Raw genomic sequence first — 24,000 nt, 5'->3', positions numbered from 1 at the left:
ACTCTCTCTCTCTCTCCTCTCTCCTCTCTCTCCCTCTCTCCCTCCCTCTCCCTCTCTCCCTCCCTCTCCCTCTCTCCCTCAGCTTCTCCCTCTCCCTCTCTCTCTCCCTCTCCCTCCCACTCCCTCTCTCTCCCTCCCACTCCCTCTCTCCCATTCCCTCTCTCCCTCCCATTCCCTCTCTCTCATTCCCTCTCTCCCTCTCCCCCCTTTCTCTCTCCCTCTCCCCCCTCTCTCTCCCTTTCTCTCTCTCTCCCATTCTCTCTCTCTCCCTTTCTCTCTCTCTTCCATCCCCCCTCTCTCTCTCTCTCTCTCTCTCTCTCTCTCTCTCTCTCTCATCTCTCTCTCTCTCTCTCTCTCTCCTCTCTCTCTCTCTCTCTCTCTCACTCTCTCTCTCTCTCTCTCTCCACACACACACACACACACACACACACACACACACACACACACACACACACACACACACACACACACACACACACACACACACACACACACACACACACACACACACACGTGTGAAGATATTACTTAGCAAAGATTGTAACAACTTCTTTTGAAAAAAGTTTAATGGTGTGTTCTCTGCAACTTTCTCCAGGATGATCTGTTCCAGGATTATGCCTGGAAATTAGTTCTCATTATTGCTTCGATGAGAAAAGAAAAAAAATGGAGATAATTAATGTGAAATGATTCTGGAAGTTGTGTTGGAGGCTCTGTTCTTGGTATAAGCTATTGGATTCCTCATCTGGATGGTGTTAAATAACACGAATGGTAATTGGTGTTAAATTGCACTAATTTAGTGCCGGTGTCGGATACAGTAAGAGTCTTGTAACTGCATTATTAGTCTGTATGCGATCGGGTTGTTGGTTATGTGCTGTGTGGAGGCCAAAAGGTAATTCTTTCCCAAAAGTTCCCTCAGTTGTTTTGGGATTTCTCCCCGAATATGGAACTTAACCTAACCTAGCATAGCATAGCATAGCATAGCATAACATAGCATAGCATAGCATAGCATAGCATAATCTAACCTAACCTGGCTTAACCTAACCTAACCTAATCTAACCTAACCTAATCTAACCTAACCTAATCTAACCTAACTTAACCTAACCTAACCTAATCTAACCTAACCTAATCTAACCTAACCTAATCTAACCTAACCTAATCTAACCTAACCTAACATAGCATAGCATAAGCTCAACCTAAGCTAACCTAACATTAAATAACATAGCATATCATAGCATAACCTAACCTAACCTAACTTAATCTAACCTAATCTATCCTAATCTAACCTCACCCTTCTTTGCTATACTGTCAAAAAACATCTTTGCACGTGGAATGTAGTATGGATTCACCACAACGCCAAAATACCCATAGAAGAATATGACGTCACCCGAAGTCCGGTGGTGGTGGTGGGGGCGGGGATGGTGGTAGGGAGAAGGGACCCGAAGTCGGGAAAGAAAGGACCCTCGGGGAAAGAGTTCTATTGTTGCATGTAGAGGCTTCGTGTTCCCAGTAGGGACATTGTCAGGGGATGGGGGGATGGGGAGATGGGGGAATGAGGTATGGGGGAAGATGGGTTTGGTATTTTCCATCAATTTCCATCATTGGATAGGCATGCACAACGGGGAAGATTGATGATGGATTTACTCTTTACTAACGTTTTGCTAATACGTTATTGCGTTAATTATGGATTTCGTGTTTCAGATATATGGATTTATGTACTGCACACACACGCGCACACACACACACACACACACACACACACACACACACACACACACACACACACACACACACACACACACACACACACACACACACACACATACATACTGTATATATATTACACACTCGCGCGCACACACTAAAATAGGACGCCTAATTAGGTTATGAAAAGGCGCCGATATTTTTCAGTAGGATCTTAATAAATTGTTCACATGATCGATGAAATAGCAAATGGATGTCAATATCTCAAAGTGCAACGTGTTAAGCGTAGGTTTACACAACCCAGAAAGCAGGTATAGCTTAGATAATTTTTTTTTTTTAGAGAAAACTGAGTGCGAGAGACGTGGGAGTTCTAGTGAGTCCTGACCTTAAATCCAGAAAACGGTTCATTAGTGCAAAGAATAGAGCTAACAGAACATTAGGTTTCATTGTTAGGACGGTTACGAATAAAAGTGCAGAAGTAATTATCAAGCTCTGGCATTAGTTGGACCCCATCCTTGACTATGCGGTACAGTTTTGTTCTCTGTCGTATAGAATGGATATCAATTCACTAGAGTCACTACAGAGGAGAATGAACAAAATGATACTTGGGCTCAGAAATTTACTATACGAGGATAGGCTTAGGCACCTTAACTTACACTCTCTGGAAAGACGCAGAGTGTAGGGTGATCTAATAGAGGTGTTTAAATGGACGAAAGGATTTATTGAGGGTGACGTAAACAAGGTCATCATATTAAGACAACAGGGCAGGACTCACAGCAATGGAATTGAATTTGACAAATTTAGATTTAAGAAGGAAGTAGGAAAAGAACTGGTTTATTAATAGAGTGGTCAACGAATGGAATAGACTTAGTAACCATGTAGTGAGCGCTGAAACTATCAGTTGTTTTAAGAAAAGGTTAAACAACTTTATGGATGGGGATAACAGGTGGTAATGGGCATGGAACTGCCTAGTGTAGGCCTTATGGTCTCTTGCAGCCTCCTTTATTCTTATGTTCATATGGCAACAGAGGTCAGTGTACAGTAATCATATTTAGTTGTGCATAACTGATATCAGGTCTCATTTCTTCCTCGGAAACAGAGTAGGGAAGAGTTCAAAGGACTGCTGATGGGAATATTGGACGTGGGTGCTTTGTTTCAAAGGATGAAAATGAATGAAGCAGCTTGATGCATTTCGTTTGTGGTGAGGAAGCTAAAGAACGTAAAGAATCTAATATAACGTTATGTCAAATGAAATTCTTTAATCTGTAAGAGGGGTTAATTTTGGTAAAAATGTTCATACAGGTATCTAATTTATCATGTCAGAAAGAGACGATGTGCGCACGAAAGATGAAATAATTGTGGTTGGAATTAAGGCAGATGGTATATTGGTTACCCTTGGGTTCAAATTCTGGGATTGGAAGTTTTGGTTGTTTGGTAAGCAGTTTACCTTCTGGTAAACGAATCTGGTTTTTACAATCATAATTCCGTTATTTTTACCTTGGGCTGATTAAAGAAGTGGCTTTAAGAAAAAGATTTTAATGTGGAAGTTATACTTTCGACCCAAGTCTGTTAGGTGTATATGTCGTTTGTTATTGTAACAGACTTGATGTGAAGACAGCTGCCATGTCATACATTACACAACACAATTTTCTTTATAGATATTAAACTTTAATTTTAGTAGGAATGGATGCATAAAAAAAAAATCTAAAGTGAAAATGTCATTTAGGGGGAGGCGCAAAATATTCACAAAATATACCATCTCCCGTTTATGACATTTTTAAGCATAGTATATTAACATTATCAAATGCCACCAGTTCTTCTTTATTATAACTTAAGAACTCGAAGACATAGCGCTGTTGCTCGACGCTATGACGTCATGTCGTCTGTTTCCGAGTCAGGAAAGAAGACACGTTGGAACTGACAGACAACTGTGAAATTATGGTTACATTTGAACTATATACACCCCTGGCATGTCATCCTCATGAAATTCTACTGTTTTTATGATATTTTTCCTATTATCACTTTGTTTTAATCAGCCTAGGGAAATAATAAATGAACTGGTGGTTGGAAAAAGGCAAGGTTTGGTTAACGAGACGGACGTGGCTTGTTGACCAATCAGCAGTGGAGTTGCGCCTGAGGGCGTGGCATCACAGGCTTGTTGACCAATCAGTAGTGGAGTTGCGCCTGAAGGGCGTGGCCAACATGCCAGTCGCCATGAAACCAACTATAGTTCATCAGTGTGACATGTTATGTGTTTCAAAATTCTCTTTGTCAGTTTTGCATCAGGAGCCACAGTTTATTTGTTCTGTTGTCAGTGTGTTCGTTCGTTCGTGCGTTGGTCTGACTTTGTTATTAACAGGAAAATATTCTGTCATTACGATCCATTGTCATCCAGGTGAGCCTATGTCAGATGGCGTTGAGTGGTTGCGGCCGAAGCAGTTACCGACAGGTGGCATCTACTGCTGGGAATCGGAGAGGAGTGCGGGATTCGAACCGGTGACTAGGAGGAGGAAGATTTGTGATAGCGAGAGAGGAAGGAAAATGAATGAGTGAATAGATAGATAAATTAATACATAAATAGATGAATAAATAAATCAATAAATAAATAATATTGAATAAAACAAAACAAAAATAAAAATAAATTACCCGTCGTTAACGGGTAAGTTGGGAACTGGATGTTAGAGAGAGAGAGAGAGAGAGAGAGAGAGAGAGGAAGAAAGAAAATAAACGAATGAATAAATATACAAATTAATTAATTAATATATAAGTAAATAGATAAACAACATTGAATAAAAAAAAAAGTAAAAATAAATTACCCGTCCATTGATTTAGACGCGTTTTGTACTTTGGAATTGCTCAATTTATTTTCCCACCAACATTTCAGTAACAGTAGTTTAAAACTTTAGTAAATACAATGGCCCGCGAAATTTAGGTTTAACTTTTTTCCAGACAACTGAGGATTAAAACGAGTTTTTATGACTGAAATTCGAACGCGGAAATTTACGGTAAAATGATTACTATTGCCAAGGACTCCACATCCAATGCCTTTCTTTGCGGAGCGGGCCTCCACGGGCGTTTAGTTTTTTCTATGTTTATCAATTCATTTGCTTGTTTATTTATTTGTCTAATTATCTATCTATTCATCTATTTATTTATTTATGTATTATTTATGTATATGTTTATTTTTCTTTATGTATTCAATCTTGTTTATATTTATACATTTAGTTTTTCATATATTTACGTATTTGTTTGTCTATCAGTTCATTTATGTACATATCTAATTATCTACATATTCACTTGTTTGTTTCACTAATTTATATGTATTCATCTTATCTATTTATTTACTGAATAATATATTTATTTGTTCATTTCCATATTACTTCACTTGTTTCCTATTTGGCCGCTTTTCGAAATATTTTGGAAAAAAAAAGAGGAATGCATTTCCGATTCCCGGCAGCGCATTTTGGAAAAATAGTTTCGAGTAGTCTCGGGAGGAGGAGGAGGAGGAGGAGGAAGAGGAGGAGGAGGAGGAGGAGGAGGAGGAGGAGGAGTAGGCCACCGGGGCTCATCTTCCGGAAAGCGCTTTCTTGCGCTCTGTCCAGGCAAGAGGAGGAGGGAGAGGAAGAGAAGGGAGGAAGAGGATGAGGAGGGGGAAGAGGATGCGGTGATGGAGGAGGAGGAGGAGGAATAGGAGGAAGAAGAGGATGAGTTGGAGGAGTAGGAGGACGAGGAAGAGGATGAATTGGAGGAGGAGGAAGAGGATGAGGAGGGGGAAGAGGATGTGGTGGTGGAGGAGGAGGAGTAAGAGGATGAGATGGAGGAGGAGTAGGAGGAGGAGGAAGAGGATGAATTGGAGGAGGAGGAATAGGAGGGGGAGAAAGAGGGTAAGGAGGAGGAAAGGAGGAGGAGGATGAGTAGGATGAGAAAGTTGGAGGAGGAGGAAGAGGAGGAGGAATAGAAGGAGGAGGAGGAGGAGGAGGGGGGGGGCTACTGGTGTGGGCAACCCTCGTCTTGCTCCTAACGACTTAGTTGTCGGTTCGAATCCCGCACTCCTCTCAGATTCCCTGACTGTTACCTAACCCAACAGTCCAATCGCATGGAGCAAAGGTGACGGCTTCGGCCGCAGCTACTCAGCGTCTCCTGGCGTAGACTTCTCACCGGCGCTTCCATCCTTGAGGACAATCGCTTCTGTCGTCAGGTGATTTTATTCAGTCGAGTGTTAATAAAGGAAGCGTCTTTGTTTTGTGTTTGCGTTTGTTTCTGTCGTGTGGATGTGTATTCTTGGCTTGTTGCATAATTGAGTCATTGACGAATCAATTAACTAATCTGTTTATTGATTAATTTATTCATTCATTTATTTTTCATATTTAATTATTGATTCTTTTTTTTTATCTTTTTATCTATTTTTTTCATTTTTGTCCTGTCTTGTTTACCTTCGTTCTGCCTGTTCTCACGTCCCCTACGTTCGTCGCTCTCTTTTCTCTCTCCCTCTCCCTCTCTCTAAACACATGCACTCTCTCCCACTCCATTCCATTCCCCTTCCCTCACCCTTTCCATACGTCCTATCCACCTTCCCCTTTCTCTTCCTCTCTCCCCCTCCTCCGTTTTCTGACGTGTGCGTTTGTGTGTTTTTGTTTTACCTTTTTCACTTTGTTGCTTTGCTTCAAACGATACATTCCTCCGTTTTTTAAGTCATCTCTCGGTATGTCGGAACTCTTTCATGCAGTTGCCTGTTCTGCTTTATCCGAGCGATGGATTATTTCGTCATTTTTGTACTGTGGATTAACTTGTTTTGAATTCTCTTGCAGCCTGTTCTACTTCATTTGTTGTGCTTTCCCGTGACGGTGAATATGTATGTATGTATGTATTTATGTATGTATGTATGTAACAAATATATATGCATATGATTTATGTATGCATATGTATGTGTGTAACAAGTATATATCATGTATGTGTGTATGTATGTATATATTTTTGTATGTAACAAGTATATATGTATATATTTTGTGTACGTATATGTGTACGTGTGTATATATGCATGCATTTATTTGTGTATACATGTATGTATATAATCTGTGTGTACCCTATGTACATATGTATGCATGTATGTGTGTATATGTGTGCATATGGATTTATGTATTATATGTATGTACGTTTGCATAGCCTATATGTATGTATGTATATATATACGTGTATGTATGCATACACTCTATGTATGTATGTACGAGTATGCATATATACGTGTATACATGTATGCATGTATATGTGTATACATGTATACATATGCATATGTATGCATGCATGTATATATGTTTATATTTATTTATGTGTGTATGTTGTGATCGAATAAATTTCGTTTAAACCCGAATTTTCCAAGCTCTTCTTCCATTCCAATTTCGCACCGTTAAATAAAATCTCCAATTACTCTAAACTTTGGCCCATTTACGAAACCGAAGCCATTCAACGAGTAAAGGACGCTTCGATCCGAACATTCTCATTTCCTCCTTAATGAGGATATTCCCATGGGAATTGTAAACCCAATCCTTTAAAATTACGTCACCTATCATGGCTAGATCACGCTCTAGTCTGATAATCACATATAATCACGCATGTTGTGTAAGGATTTCTTCCTTCCTACTGAGACGAATAAAATCACTTGGCGATGCTGTACGAGTTACGGTTATCATTAGTGGTTGGGTTCACTGCAGGATCGTCGGTCTGTCCACTAGGGGACGATGCAGCCTTTGTGTCTCATTGTGATGGCTTTATTCGGGTTGATAAGGTTGTATGGATAGTGTAAAGTGCGTATGTTGTTGTTGTTGTTGTTGTTGTTGTTCTTCTTCTTCTTCTTCTTCTTCTTCTTCTTCTTCTTCTTCTTCTTCTTCTTCTTCTTCTTCTTCTTCTTCTTCTTCTTCTTCTTCTTCTTCTTCTTCTTCTTCTTCTTCTTCTTCTTCTTCTTCTTCTTCTTCTTCTTCTTCTTCTTCTTCTTCTTCTTCTTCTTCTTCTTCTTCTTCTTCTTCTTCTTCTTCTTCTTCTTCTTCTTCTTCTTCTTCTTCTTCTTCTTCTTCTTCTTCTTCTTCTTCTTCTTCTTCTTCTTCTTCTTCTTCTTCTTCTTCTTCCTTCTCTTCCTCCTCTTCCTTCTCCTCCTCCTCCTCCTCCTCTTTCTCCTCCTCTTCCTTCTCCTCTTCCTTCTCCTTCTCCTCCTCCTCCTCTTCCTTCTCCTCCTCCTCCTCTTCCTTCTCCTCCTCCTCCTCCTCCTTCTCCTCCTCCTCCTCTTCCTTCTCCTCCCCTTCTCCTCCTCCTTCTCCTCCTCATTCTCCTCCTCCTCCTCCTCTTCTTTTCTTTCTTTCTTATGTAAAAGAGTACACCATTGTTAAAAGTCTGCCTCATGTCACCCTGGATGCGCGAGCGGCTTCCCCGTCCGCCTTCTCTGCTTTCGTCTCCCTTAGAACACATTCCTGCTTGAACCAATTCGCCACCGCTCAGCCTCGTGATTGCTTGCACACGTCCATCATCACCCTTTGCATGTGGGGACCCCACTTACCCACATTACCCTCTGCTCCACTTAAGTTCATTGCTCTTACCAACTGAAATAAAAACAAATGTCCCTCTTGCTCGCTCTACTCTCATATTCCCGCCTTCCCACACTCGCTGCTCTCAAATCGTTTTACCTCGCCGGTCTTGCAGTCGACTTTTTCGTTCCTACATCTTCTCCCAGCTTTTTTCTTCTTCTCTTTTCACTGTCTGTGAGTTATTCCTAATCGTTTTCCTTCTCCAGGTCTCTTTTTCCTCTTCGTGACTCGTTTAGGCTTTATTCTCGTTTCATCTGTTTCTAAGAAGCGTGTCTTTCCCCTTTGAGTGCACGTTCTTCATGCATTCCATTGTTCTTACTTATCACTCCTTTTACTGAAATTTTCTTGATTTTATTCTCTTCATCTGGTTCCACGGCCTCCTTCTGACGCCTTACTTCTCCTCTCGCCCCTCCATGTTCTCTTTCTTTATTTAATCCTTTTCTTTCACACTTTCAGTACTACGTATGTCTAAGGCTATGTTGTTCTTTGGATATGTTGTTCTTTGGTCATGTTGTTCTTTGGTTATGTTGGTCTTTGGTTATGTTGCTCTTTGGTTATGTTGCTCTTTGGTTATGTTGCTCTTTGGTTATGTTGTTCTTTGGTTATGTTGTTCTTTGGTTATGTTGTTCTTTGGTTGTGTTGTTCTTTGGTTGTGTTGTTCTTTGGTTATGTTGTTCTTTGGTTATGTTGTTCTTTGGTTATGTTGTTCTTTGGTTATGTTGTTCTTTGGTTATGTTGTTCTTTGGTTGTGTTGTTCTTTGGTTATTTTGTTCTTTGGTTATGTTGTTCTTTGGTTGTGTTGTTCTGTGATTATGTTGTTCTTTGGGTATGTTGTTCTTTGGGTATGTTGTTCTTTGGTTATGTTGTTCATTGTGTTGTTCTTTGGTTGTTGTTCTTTCTGGTACCATGCTACTTTTTGCCCATACCGTCAGCTTTCCTTTTTTCTTCAGCTCTTAATTTCTTTTTATTCTTTGTCTTGTTCATTCTTTTCGAAATTTTGGTTATCTTTTAATTCTGTCTTGTTCATTCTTTTCGAAATTTTGGTTTTCTTTAAATTCTTTGTCTTGTTTATTCTTTTCGAAATTTTGGTTTTCTTTAGATTCTTTGTCTTGTTCATTCTTTTCGAAATTTTGGTTTTCTTTAAATTCTTTGTCTTGCTCATTCTTTTCGAAATTTTGATACTTTCGAGCTCTGGAAAGTTTGTCTTCTAAACATGACGCGTGGCACGTTTTTCCAAAACCCACCTGACACCTCTTCGTGTTGGTTTGGATTTGTTTTTATTTTTCAGACTTAATAGAAGCTATCAGGGACTCTGGACACGAAACAAATACGAAAAAAACACCGGCGTACCGACAGAATAACAGGATATCACGAAATTTCTTGTGCTGGCCGGATTGGTAGTCTGTAGAAATGCGCAGAATGAACATGCATAATACATATATGCATACATACAGACACACATACATACATACATACATATATACATACATATATACATACATACATACATACTGGTACATTGTGACAAGTTGATGAAGGTGGAAAAAAGAAGTCACGGGTCTAGTTCCGAGTTTCTGAGTTTATTCCTGACCGGTTTCGCTCTATGCTTCCTCTGAAGAAGCATAGAGCGAAACTGGTCAGGAATAAACTCAGAAACTCGGAACTAGACCCGTGGCTTCTTTTTCCATCATACATACATACATGCATACATACATGTATACATACATACATACATACATACATACATACATACATACATACATACATACATACATATACCAAGAACTTTTTTCCCCGTACAAGGGAGGTAGCCAAAGTCAAAAGGCATAACCACACTTCCACCTATTTCACCCCCACTCACTCCACTCCCATTCACCACCCCTCTCCTCCCTTCCTCCCTCCCTCCCTCCCTCCCCTCCCTCCCTCCCTTCCTCCCTCTTTTCTTGGCTCCTCCTGGATGACGGGTCATCTCTGCATCTCGCCCATTGAACTTGATCAGAAGCATTGCAGCAAGACACACCACATCCTAAGCGAGGCCGCTTCATTTAATCGGCGATTAAATGAACATACAAGAATGAACATACAAGTCGTAAATAGCAGTGAAAGTGATAATTCCATTGATAATGATGTTTCAGCTAAGGATTGAGTTTTCTTTTACCTAAACCCATCAATACGGTGGCATTACATTAAAACCGGGTCTTCCTGGTTCTTGGCTCCAGCAAACGACACTGGAATCGTCAACTTGGAGTTGCCACAACTCGGAGTTGTGTCAACTTGGATTTGCTGCTACTCGGCGTTGCCGCAACTAGGAATTACCGCAACTAGAAATTGTCGCAACTCTTGTTTTGGTCGCACGTGCAGGCAGTCGCGTAGCCAGAGAGAAGACGAGAGAACGTAAACACGGAAGAATACAATGCAGGTTCATTGAACTATGTATTTATTTGTTCTTTTTGGGCTGAGCTGGTTTCCAGTTGATTGAGGGCATCAGAAAAAGCAAACAAAAGTGTTTGGGCAAAGGATTGGAAGCAAATAATATTTTCGAGGTTAGATGAGCTCTTCTCAAACTCCATTGCTTTGTCTGAACAAAAACGACTGCATCGTTAAACGACTTCCGCAATGTATCTTCTTAAAATGCGCGCGCGCACACACACACGCGCACACACACACACACACACACACACACACACACACACACACACACACACACACACACACACACACACACACACGCGCACACACACACACACACACACACACACACACACACACACACACACACACACACACACACACACACACACACACACACACACAACTCGTGGCGCAGTTGGTAGAGTTCCCGGCTGCCACTACGAGATCGAGTAGTAAGTAGTTATGGATTATTGTGACGGAGTCTTTTGACGAAAAAAATCGCCTGGCTTTGAGCCTAAATAAAGCCTGTCAAGATGCCATAGCAGGGAGATAGCCAGAACTTCCCCCTAATGCTTTCTCTCTGACACGAATAAAATCGCCTGAGGTCAAGCCTGAATGAGGCCACTAACGGACAGAGTCACAGCAGAAAGGTTAACCCCGATGAGGACCCTCACAGGCTTTATTATGGTTAACGACAAACGTTTCTGTATATAAAAATAAAACCAGCCAAGCGGAAAATTTGGGAAACGATTTCCGCCCAACGTTGTCTCGGTATGCCGTTCTTTGTAAACGTGTGGGTCCTTTGTAATATGTAAAATGTCCCCCCCAGGCTATAAGAATGAAAACCTTCTCGTAGGGGGAATAGACTTCCGAAACTGGAGCTCTGGATGCGTAATGGTTCTCATTACGGCTGCGAGAAATGGGACCGACAAATCAGTTCCCGCTTCTCTAAATCGTTTGGTTCCTCTCCTTGTCTACTCCTGATTCTTGTTTTTTGTTTTTTTTTTCTCTCTTTCTCGCTCGCTCTCGTTCTCAGTCGATCTCTCGTTTTCGTATTCTCTCTTTCTCTCGTATTCTCTCTCTCGTATTCTCTCTCTCGTATTCTCTCTCTCGTATTCTCTCTCTCGCATTCTATCTCTCGCATTCTCTCTCTCTCTTTCATTCTCTCTCTCATTCTCTCTCGTATTCTCTCGTTCTCTCCTCTCTCTCTCTTTCTCTCTCTCTCTTTCTCTCTCTCTCTTTCTCTCTCTCTCTTTCTCTCTCTCTCTCTCTCTCTCTCTCTCTCTCTCTCTCTCTCTCTTCTGTTCCTACTCCCTCTTCTGTTCCTACTCCCTCTGTCTCTGTCTCTCAGCCGTGCTCTTTCCCACTGGCTTATCCTCCTCCTCCTCTTCCTCGTTCGTTTCTAGTTCCCCCTCCTCCTTCTCCTCCTCCTCCTCCTCCATCTCCTCCTACTCCTCCTCCTCCTAATCCTCTTCCTCCTCCTCTTCCTCCTCCTCCTCCTCCTCCTCCTCCTCCTCCTCCTCCTCCTCCTTGCCTTTCACGATGCCGGTATGCAGAGGAAGCTCTACCACCACCACCACCATTGCCCTCCGTATGACACTTTTCCTCTTCCTTCCCCTCCCCCTCCCCTCCTTCCCCCTCCCCTCCTTCCCCCTCCCCACTCTTCTTCCCCCTCCCTACTCTTCCTCCACCTTCCCCTCTTCCCCCTCTCCCTTCCTCTCTCATTCTCCCTCCGAGTTTTTCTGTTCGTTTCCAGCCTTCTCTCTGCCGGCCTGCGCTTGCCTCCTCATCCTCCTCCTCCTCCTCCTCCTCCTCCTCCTCCTCCTCCTCCTCCTCCTCCTCCTCCTCCTCCTTGTTCTCTCGCTCTTTCTCCTTCTCTTCCTCCTCCTCCTCCTCCTCCTCCTCCTCCTCCTCCTCCTCATCCCCTTCTCCTCCTCCCCCCTTCTCCTCCTCCCCTTCTCCTCCTCCCCTTCTCCTCCTCCTCCCCTTCTCCTCCTCCTCCCCTTCTCCTCCTCCTCCCCTTCTCCTCCTCCTTCTCCTTCTCCTCCTCCTTCTCCTTCTCCTTCTCCTCCTCCTCCTTCTCCTCCTCCTCCCTCTCTTCCTCCAGTTACTCCTCCTTCTCCTCCTCCGCTTCCTGCTCTTCCTCTTCCTCCCCTCCTTCTCCTCTTCCTCCTCCTCTTTCACCTTCACCTTTTTCGCCATCTCCACCTCTTCATCTTTCATTCTCCTCCTCCGTCTCTCTCCTCCTCTTTTTCTTTCTCCATCTCCTTCCTTTCACCTCCTCCTCCATAATCACCATTGTAATCGCCTTATCATGATCATCATCATTATCACCACCATCATCACCACCACCATCACCACCACCCATCATCATCATCATCATCATCATCATCATCATCATCATCATCATCATCATCATCATCATCATCATCATCATCATCATCATCATCATCATCATCATCACCATCACCAGCAGCAGCAGCAGCAGCAGCAGCAGCAGCAAGATGATCATCATATGAATACCGTGACCATCACCATCATTATCGTTACCATTATCGTCACTATATCATGATCACCACCACCATCATCACCACCACCACCTCACCACCACTCCCTCCACCACCAGTGTTATCATCATCATCACCTTCATCATCTTCACCGTTATCATCATCATCATAATCAAGTGCATCATCATCAGTCCCGCCCTCACCCTCACTCACCATCATCCTCGCCTTCAACTTCAACTTCTACTTCAACTTCAACTTCATCCACGTTCTCCTCTTGCCCAGCTCTGTCGTCTGTCCTTCGTAATGCCACTGCAATGCTCCCCCTTCCTCCCCTCCCCCTTCCCCCTTCCCCCTTCCCCCTTCCTTCCCCCTTCCCCCTTCCTTCCCCCTTCCCCCCTTCCTTCCCCCTTCCCCCCTTCCTCCCTTCCTTCCCCTTTCTTCCTCTCCACCACCCTTTCCTTTGCCTTCCCCATCTGGTCGAAAACAGGTTTTTGCTCTAGCTAACCCTCCTCCCACTCCCCAGGGCTCTCTGACTTCCCCCCTCCAATGGGTCGCCCCCTCTCCCCCCCGTCCTTTTTCTCATTCCTTTCTACTTCAGGGAACTTCAGTGATTACGTGAATAGGATGCTGACCTCGCAGCATCTCGCTAGGATGACCTCGGCTAGAGGTCCACTTATCGTGGCTTTGGGGTCTCTTCTCAGGACCCCTTGCAAGATATATATCGTAAGACTTCGCTGGTCTTTCACGGTTCAAGAAGAAAATACTTTCATTTTCGCCCTCGTACATCTTTCTCCTCTTCCTCTTCCCCCTCCTCCTCCTCCTCCTCCTCCTCCTCCTCCTCCTCCTCCTCCTCCTCCTCCTCCTCCTCCTCCTCCTCCTCCTTCTCCTCCTCCTTCTCCTTCTCCTTTTCCTCCTCCTCTTCCTCCTCAGTCACTTCCATCTCTTTTAATTTTTTTCATTTTTTTTTACGTCTGCATAATCTTCCTCTTTTTTCAGCTGCATCCTTCCGTCCCTCCCTCCCTCCCTCCCTCCCTCCTTTCCTCTCCTTCAACACCAGCCTTCTCCCTCCTCCCCCATTCAAGTTCCTCCTCCACTCCCTCTCTTCTTCCTCCTCCTCCCTCTCTTCCTCCTCCTTCCCTGCCCTCTCTCTTCCTCCTCCTCCGCTTCTTGCCTGTCCTTTATTTCTCCCTCTCTCCTCCCTCTTTTTCCAACCCTCGCGCTGCCTCCTCCGGCCTCTCCACCTCCCCCACTCCCACTCCCCCCCTCCACCGGCACCCAGCCCTCACCCATAGCCCTGCCCACCCATCCTTCGTTAGCGCTGGGTGTTGTCCCAGATGGCTTGTTATCCGGTATCATAACAACCTACCGGCAGCTAACAGCCTCGGCTGCGATTTATAGACCACTTCGGAAACTCCAGACGGGTGACGGATGGGGGAAGAATGGGGAGTGGGTGAAATGGTCAAAAGGAGGCTGGGGAGGGGAGGTGGGGCTAGTAGGCGTTAGGGGGAAAGAGGAGAGGGGGAAAGGGGAGATAGTGTCAGGGGCTTAGACAAGGTAGTAAACGCTAAAAGAGGTCAAATGTGTGGTAGCGACGAGAATGGTGGGTAATTGCCCCGGTGTTAAGTGGTGCACTGCGATCCAGTGGTGATAGGAACGGGGATGACAGTGGTGGGAGTGTTGACGTCACTGGTTGTGGTTGGTCACTGGGGTGCCGGTTATATAATTTTTTTTTTTTTTTTTTTTTTTGTCCGGCGACGTTGGCAGTGATGACCTTTTATGATGGAAAGGCGGGGAAGAAACAAAAGGAGCAAGGTAAGGCACGCGAGTTGGAGATTAGAGACCGTTTAAAAAAGAAAATCTATAGGAAGGAAAATATAGGAAGAGTTGCCAGAAGGATGTCAGGAGGGTTGTGTGGATATGCAAAAGTAATCTTCCCGTCCCCTTGAAAAAAAAAAAAAAAAAAAATGTATATAATAATAATAATAATAATAATAATAATAATAATAATAATAATTAATAAAATAAAATAAAGGAAATAGTAAGTAAATAAATGAATGAATAAATAAAACAAAAATAAACAAAGAAAAACGAATAAAAAAAAAAAACTGGGAACGAAACTTGACGACAAAGCGAGGTCTTACGCGGAATCATTTGCTTCGTAACAGTTTAAAAGCATCCAATAAACAGGTTAACTAAAAGTTAACCGACTTTTTTAATCATTAATGTCGCAAAATAGCTGGCCTGCAAGTCTCGCATATGGACATTTTCAATTTTACTTTCTCATCATTTCGCACTTTTTCTTCATTTAAAAGTTAATTGCAAATTTTCACCAATTTTCTATTTTTCTTTTAAGTTGATATCTTCATTATACCAGAATCACAAATACATCGTTTGGTGTAATTTTCGCCAAGTTTTGATAAACAGACTGTGGATGATATCACGTGGGAGCTTGGGGAGAGACGAACATAAAAATGGAGGAGTCTGCAAGAGACCATAAGGCCTACACTAGGCAGTTCCATGCCCATGACCACCTGTTTTCCCTATCCATAAAGTTATATAATATTCTCCTAAAACAAACACTTGTTTCAGCGCTCAGTACATGTTTACTGAGTTTATTCCATTCATTAACTACTTTGATAGTAAATCAACTCTTGCCTATTTCCTTCTTAAATCAACTCTTGCCTATTTCCTTCTTAAATCAACTCTTGCCTATTTCCTTCTTAAATCAACTCTTGCCTATTTCCTTCTTAAACCTAAATTTGCCCAATTACCCATTACCACGAGTCCTGCCCTATTGCCTTAATATGATGAACCTTTTCTGCATCATCCTTGTTAAAGCCCTTGACGCATTTGAATACCTGTATTAGATCACCCCCAGAACTCTTCGTCTTTCCGGAGAGTGTAAGTTAAGGAGCCTAAGTTGGTGGCTGACGGTGCAAATAACGAAACGACTTCGGGGGAGTAGTTACCATAACGGGGAACCTCGTAAGATAACCTTGAGGAGTCTGACTAAAGCATGTGGAGGAAGAGGAAGAGGAGAGAGAGGAGGAAGTGGAGGTGGAGGAAGAGGAGGAAGAGGAAGAGGAGGAGGGAGAGGAGGAGGAGGGAGAGGAGGAGGAGGGAGAGGAGGAGGAGGGAAAGGAGGAGGAGGAAGAGGAGGAGGAGGGAGAGGAGGAGGAAGAAGAGGAGGATAAGGAGCAAGATGAATAAGATGAATGGATGGAGAAGGAGCCCGAGAGACAGATGAGGGGTCGGGTATGGGGAAGATAAGTGAGCAAAAAAGAAAAAAAGAAAAAAAAAAGAAAATAAGGTCACGACGTGATGATGATGGTGATGATAGTGATGATGATGATGATGTTAGTAATGATGGTAATGGTGACAATTATGGCAATGATGGTGATGATGATTATGATAGCATTGCAAAGTGATGATGATTAGTGTTGGTGATGATGGAAAGAAATAAATAGTTGGAGGAGGAAGAGAGAGACGAGAAGGGGAAGAAGAAAGAGGAGAAAAAAGAAGAAGAAAGAGGTGGATGAGAAAAACGAGAGGAGAAGCAGGAGGAGGAGGAAAAAAAAGAGGTTGAGAATGAGGAACAGAGGGCGGGGAGAAAGGAAGAAGAAGAGGAGGAGGAGGAAGAGGAGGAGGAGATGGAGATGGATTTGAAGATGAATGAACGGTAATGGAATTTTCCTAGAGAAAATAAAACAGTCGAAAGCTGCACGAGACGAGAGGAAATGCCTTGGTGGCATGGCAAACGGAGATGGAATCGCGAAAATTAAACCCCAGCGAAATATAATCGCGAAAATTGAAAACAAGCTAAATCGGACCGTAAAAGTTCCAATAAAACAAAATCGGACAGCAAAATTTAAAACACCGCGAAATCTGACTGTGTACATTCAAAACAACCCAAACAAGACCGCGAAAATTGAAACCAACCTAAATCAAAACCCTGAGGCATCGTATCGCGAAAATTGTAAAGAAGATAAATCGGACCACTAAAATTAAAACCCGGCGAAATCGAATCGCGAAAAAATAAATCCAGCTAAAGGCTGTGAAAAACCGAATTGCCGTGGGAGAAAATGTGTGTATCGGCGGAAGTAGATGATGATGATAGCGTGAGAATCCCGTGAGACGCCTCTGAAACCAGTTACCGAAAGTTATAATCGGTGCCGTTTTGGGCGATCGATGTTTGTGCGTTTTACTGAGTTCGTGGTTTCCAAGGGCTGCGTCTATATCGTCATAAATCTCTCGTATTGGCTGGTCAAAGTAGTGAGATACACAGGTATGATGTTCATATTCTTTTCAAACGAGAGAGAGAGGGAGAAGGAAGGAGAGAGAGAGAAAGGGATAAAGAGAGGGCAAGCGAAAGAGAGAGGGAGACAGACAGAGAGAGAGAGAGGGAAAGGGAGAGAGAGGGAGAGAGAGAAAGAAGGCGAAAAAGAGAGGGTGACAGAGGGAAAGGGAGAAGAGAGAGAGAGAGAGAGAGAGAGAGAGAGAGAGAGAGAGAGAGAGAGAGAGAGTGAGTGAGTGAGTGAGAGAGGTTGAGTCAAGTGGGTCACAATTATCAGTCTGGCCGAAATTCTAACAAGAAACACAAATCAAATTTGGACGCAAAAGTGCAGCGACGTGTTCGGCTTCAGCAATCAGAAAGCGTGATGGACCGGTCCTCCACGCAGCTTCCCAGAGTCTCGCTCGGCCGCTCGTTCTTCATTGCGGACGGGGTGGCGGGAGAGTGGGGGGGCCCTAGATGGGAAGAAGCCTCAGCCTCCTTCGAAAGGAAGGAAAGAAATTTGGTTTTGGGGGCTGGGGGGGGCTGGGGGGGCTGGGGCGGGCGGATATGACTGTTACAAGATTCGGTGGATGTACGGTTGGATATAGCTCCATAGTGGTATAAAATTGGGAGTGTGGGAAGATGAATGTCCCCCAGCGAGGGTGGAATGGAGAGGGAGGAAAGGGGCGAGCTGCAGAGGATATGGAGAGTGTAGTTCGCAGGGGCAGGGAACAGAGGGGGTCCAGGGAAGAAGAAGAAGAAGAAAAAAAAAAAAAAAAAAAAAAAAAAAAGGGGGGGGGGGGGAAGGGGAAATTCTGAATTTCGAAGAAGCTTGTCCATGGGAATGGAGGCTGATGGCATCGCAATGAAGAACTCGCTTCACTCTGGCTTCCTATGTATAAATATTTCTTACGCTTGCTTGAGGGGTTCTCAGGCCTAGCGGGCCATTACCGGTTCGACTTATTTGACTCTCCAGACGTTTCCGTCCTCTGCCAATCCTTTCCAGTTCTCTGCTGGAGCCATTTATATCCAAAAATATGAATATGCCTGCCTATCAATCTGGCTCTGTGAGCGCAGCTGTATCGACATAGACCTGATAGTGATTTGCTACCAGAGCGACTGTCAAGACGCCTTATTGACTCAGGCGAGATGAACACGACGGACATTGTCGTGTTGTAATAGGGTGGGTAATGAACCACGGGGATTGTAATGAATATGTAAATGATATAACACTATAGACAAAGCGTGAGCACACGTCAAAGGCTGACTACGCTTGGGGACGCAAAGTTAGGCCCCTTTCACACTAGGCAACTAGTGACGGTCAGTAGTTGCCTACCATTATTTTAAATTGAGCCTTTCACACTGCGTCACTACGGTTGCCTGGTTGCGCAACAGGATATGGCTGTTGCCCGCTCCGGTAACAAGTGACCGTCACTGGCAGTTGCCGTCACCGAGCGTCTCTTTTTCTTGACCAGCAAAGCCAACAGAAGCACCTCCTCCATTGATGCCATTCTTTCGACTAATGAGATGATGAGAAAGGATTCCACAACTCGGTGACAGTCACTGGTTGCTTGCAGTTGCCCGAGACTTTCACACTAGGCAACTAGTGACCGCCACTAGTGACGGTCACTTGTTGCCTTAGAGCGGGAAAAATCGAGTGAGCGGGCAGAGCACTTGGGGTGGTATTCTTCAAAAATTCTTTCCTTATCTTATATAAATTCTTGGAATGGAAAGATTTATATAAAGAAATATTTTTTTGAGAATACAACCGTAAGATTGTTACGGTGGTATTCTTAAAAAATATCTTTCTTATATAAATCTTTCACTTCCAAGGATTTATACAAAATTGATATAAGGAAAGATTTTTTTAAGAATACCACCCTTGATTCTTCCAACATACATATTCATAAATACAAAATACAAAATACACAATGATAATATACAACAAAATCTATGACAGTTATATAAAAGGGAAAACCTATATCTCCCGATTTCATAATACGTACGTCTAATAAACAACAACAACAAATGTACAATGCATTACATGCCGCTCATAGTATCTTTTCTTTCTCTTCTTCTCTCTTGTGTGATGTTGAAACTTTCATTTCATCTCGAATCTGGCTCCCTCGTGTTGTAACGCTAATGGGATCAATGATGTGAGGAGTCCACGCCAGGAGGCGCTGAGTAGCTGCGGCCGGAGCCGTCACCTTTACCTCATTATGCACTTTTGGGACTGTTGGGGTAGGTAACAAAGAGTTACTGCTGAGAATCGGAGAGGAGTGCGGGATTCGTACCCAAAACTAAGGGCAGGACTCGCAGTAATGGATTTAAACTGTACAAATTTAAATTTAAGAAGGAAATAGGCAAGAATTGGTTTACTAATAGGGTGGTCAACGAATGGAATAGACTTAGTAATCATGTAGTGAGCGCTGAAACTATCAGTTGTTTTAAGAAACGGTTAGACAACTTTATGGATGGGGATGACAGGTGGTAATGGACATGGAACTGCCTAGTGTAGGCCTTATGGTCTCTTGTAGTCTCCTTCATTCTTGTGTTCTTATGTTCTTATGAATACGAGACCAGCACACTTACGATGATGCTACCAGCATACAGGGGCTGAAGTGGAATGTTCTAATAAGTTTTCTTGTTGGAAGGTTCGAACCCTCAAGATTCTATTAGAGATTTTTTAAGATTTATTTCTTTATTTTTATTTTTTCTTATCTTTCTATTTTTAGAAATTTTTTGCTCTTCTGGTGCTCTTCAGTAGACTTTCTTTATAGCGGCGTTGGCAAACGAGGTCGGGGCTAGTACCCGTGACTTCGGGTCAACTTCCAGGTGAGCGCTCAACCAAAGCAACTCAGTACCTTTCGAAGAAAACGACGCAAAGGACTCGTTTTCTTTGCATCATTCTTCGTCATTTTGTCCTTACGACCTCCTTGACCTGTGACCCACGGATGTTCGTTGAGGTCTTCAAGAGTGGTGCCTTCTTTCTCGAGGCACCTCCTGATCAGGTCTCGGCAGGACCTTCCGACGTGCTCGGGGAAACGAAGGCTTTTGGACTTGGCGCTGAAGGGGAACTTGTGACAGAGGAGGTAATACAGGAACTCTCCGAGTTGGTAAACGGACGCTCGTTCGTGGTCCTTTGGAGAGAGTGTGTCTTCTTGGACGAACTTCCCCATGCCGAAGTCCAGAAGCTTGAGTCTCAGACTTCCTGTCTCTGAGTCCTTGTAAACGAGAACGTTCCCCAGCTGGATATCTCCATGGATGACTCCAGCTGCGTGGCATTGAGAAACAGCTTTTACCAGCTGTTGAAACACACTCCTGGCGTCTTCGTTCTCCAGGTTACCGACCTTGGACGTGTAGTCCCAGAGGTCGACTGCACCTGGAATAAGCTCCATCACCATGTACAGGGAGCTTCTGTCGAAGAAATACTCGTCGAGCTGGACGACTTCTTGCACGTGCTGTACTTTCTGCAGCAGTGCTACTTCCAGGGGCACCCTCCTCTCGGGGTCTGCCCAGCGACATATGAGAGCCTTCGGGACCACTTTGATGGCCACTGTGTCTCTGTCCTCGATCCTTTCGGCGGAGAAGACGTGGCCGAAGGCGCCCTGGCCGAGCGAACTATTGAAGACGAACCGATCAGTCATCGAAGTGCAATGAAAACCTCACGGTCAAGAAGACGGAGGCAGAGGAGAGAAAGGGAATCTGTAAACAGACCGACGAGGACATCTGGGAGTTCGATGACTTCGAAGGTCCACGAGGGATCTTCGTATCTCTCCGCTCGCCGATAGTTAACCAGCGCTTCTGTTCTTAATGTATGTTTTGCTCAGTGATGATCGTTCATGCATCAATGTTGGTCGTCAAACGATTGTCTAGACTACTAATTCTTTATTTTTGAAAAGGACAAGACTGATCATTTTAACCGAATCTATCAGCGCGTTTAACCAAATATTGTAATTTTATTCGCATCCGACCTAGTTATGGACCAGAAGGTCTCCTGTCGGCATGCTCCTCCTTTCTAATCCTTTGTAACACACACACACACACACACACACACACACACACACACACACACACACACACACACACACACACACACACACACACACACACACATATATATATAATGTGTGTGTGTGTGCGCGTGTAAGTACGCGCGCGTTTGTAGATAGGAAAGGAGACCACGAAAAGAAAATTATGACTCTTGATTAAGCGTCGTATTCGATAAAGGACGTCGCGTGCTTATCATATAAACATTTGACCCTGAGATTAGGACGGTTACGTTTCAAAAAATAAAGGACATAGAGAAGAAAGGAAGAAGAGAGCAAAAAGCCTATGTGATCATACAATAACCTTCCCACCTCCACACCCTCCTCTCTCCAACGTCCTGCCTGTTCTCAACCTAATCTACATTCATTTCCTTAAAGAGCCGTGGGATAGAGTTTGTGTCCCCATCTGGTCGCGCACGTCCTCCTAAAAGCTGCCTTCCTTGTGTATACATTACATCTCCAATAAATTCTTTTGATGTGCACGTCTTTCCATATATTCACGTGGACTTTCTGACCCTGTGGATCGTTGCCTCGGGAACGAACGTTTTCGTAACGTTTCTGTGCCTTGTCTGACCTAATGTGACCTTACAAAGTACTGTTACGTCATCCCCCAGCCAAGCATAGAGTTGTGTACTCTGTGATCATGATTATTAATTTTCTTGGGTCACACGATCATGCCAATTAGTGACAGTGCCAAGCAGTGACAGTGCCAAACAGTTACAGAGCCAATAAGTTAGTGTCAATGACAGTGCCAAGCAGTGACAGTACCAAACAATTACAGTGCCAAGCAGTTACAGTGCCAAGTAGTGACAGTGCCAAACAATTACAGTGCCGATAAGTTAGTGTCAATGACAGTGCCAAGCAGTGACAGTGCCAAACAATTACCTTGCCAAGCAGTTACAGTGCCAAACAATTACAGTGCCAAGCAGTTACATTGCCAAACAAGTGCAGTACCAAACAGTTACAGTGCAAAGCCGTTACAGTGCCAATTAGTGACAGTGCCAATCAGTAACAGTGCCAACCAGTTGCGCTGCCAAGCATTTACAGTGCCAAACAGTGATAATGCCAACCAACAATTTGACAATTGCGCGGCACTCCAATTACATAGCCAATACATAGTTTTCCATGGCGTCAATGTCAATGTCCTGTACACAGCGGACATAAACCTCGGTGAAATTGTACACTTTTGCTCCCGTTTTATTCATTATTATTTATATTATTATACTTTTATTTATTTATTTATTTATCATAATTTTTTTCGCATCCGACTTAGTTATGGACCAAAAGGTCTCCTGTCGGCGTGCTCCGCCTTTGTAATCCTTTGTAAGTTACTTTCCGTAATTGTATCACATTTTTTGGTTGATAACCGGCGTTTCTATCCTTGGGGAAACATGGCGCCGAGGAAGCGAAGTCTTGGAGATAGTCATTTTCAGATTGATTGATATTTTTCTTCTGAGTGGAGATTAGTTTTCGGTTATGAAAGGATGCTGCGTGTACCTGGTCCGTAGGGGTGAGTCCCGAGTTCGAATCGCGATGTGCACGCAAGAATGTTTACGGAAATCGTACATACGTTTCAGCCTTGCTGGTTTCGCCTGACACCTTGCGCAGACAACATACACAAACACAAAAGTAGCCCAGTAACTTTCTATTGCATGCATACACTGTCCTTACAATAAAACCTTCTGTGTGTTCACTTTGAACACATTGCCTAGCCTAGGGTGTTCACGAACAAGTCCCAATGTTCAGCGTTCACAGACTGCAATGAACTGAACTATAGTGATGTGTCCTTGGGTGGTGGTGGTGGCGGGGGGAATCAACGCCTGTATAGCGAGTGGGTTTTGGTGTAAATGTGATTTTCATTAAACCAATGAGATTTTGACTTTAATCCCCTTTAGCGACGAGGGGTTTACCTCGGAGGTTAATCAAAGGAGGTTAAGCCTTTTGTTACCGAGGAGGGGCCTGGGGGACGACGAATAAAATAGTTTGACGGCAATCAATGTGCGAGTGAAAGGACCCTCCGGTGCGGAAGGGAAACGAGTAAGTGTTTTCCATTTACATAACATAAGAATGAAGGAGACTGCAAGAGACCATAAGGCCTACACTAGGTAGTTCCACATCCATCACCACCTGTCATCCCCATCCATGAAGTTGTCTTACAGTTTCTTAAAACAAATGATAGTTTCAGCGCTCACTACATGGTTGCTAAGTCTATTCCATTTGTTGACCACCCTATTAGTAAACCAATTTTTGTCTATTTCCTTCTTAAATCTAAATTTGTCCAGTTTAAATCCATTACTGCGAGTCCTGCCCTGTTGTTTTAATATGATGACCTTGTTTGCATCACCCTCGTTAAAGCCTTTGATCTACTGGAACACCTCTATTAGATCACAACACCTCTATTAGATCATTTGGCGAATCAAGTCGTGTGTGCTATTGGTAGGTGCCAACGAAGCCTTTATTAGTACGATTTTCCTCTTGTTAGAACT

General features: G+C 43.5%; 1 protein-coding gene across 1 annotated transcript in view; it reads right to left on the bottom strand.

The window, feature by feature from the left end:
• Positions 1 to 21,112, bottom strand: part of LOC143028084 (serine/threonine-protein kinase pim-2-like) — a 30,206-nt gene extending 9,094 nt beyond the window's left edge. Inside the window, exon 1 of the mRNA XM_076189724.1 lies at positions 20,330 to 21,112. Within this exon, the coding sequence (XP_076045839.1) occupies positions 20,330 to 21,112 (783 nt within the window). The remainder of the gene's footprint in view (positions 1 to 20,329) is intronic.
• Between the last annotated feature and the right edge of the window lie 2,888 nt (positions 21,113 to 24,000).

This window comes from Oratosquilla oratoria, chromosome 9 (assembly GCF_046742065.1).
Source record: "Oratosquilla oratoria isolate Oo_2021 chromosome 9, ASM4674206v1, whole genome shotgun sequence".
In the NCBI taxonomy this organism is placed as follows: Eukaryota; Metazoa; Arthropoda; class Malacostraca; order Stomatopoda; family Squillidae; genus Oratosquilla; species Oratosquilla oratoria.
Note: the sequence above shows the minus strand (reverse complement) of the source record. Positions and strands in the feature narration are given on the sequence as shown.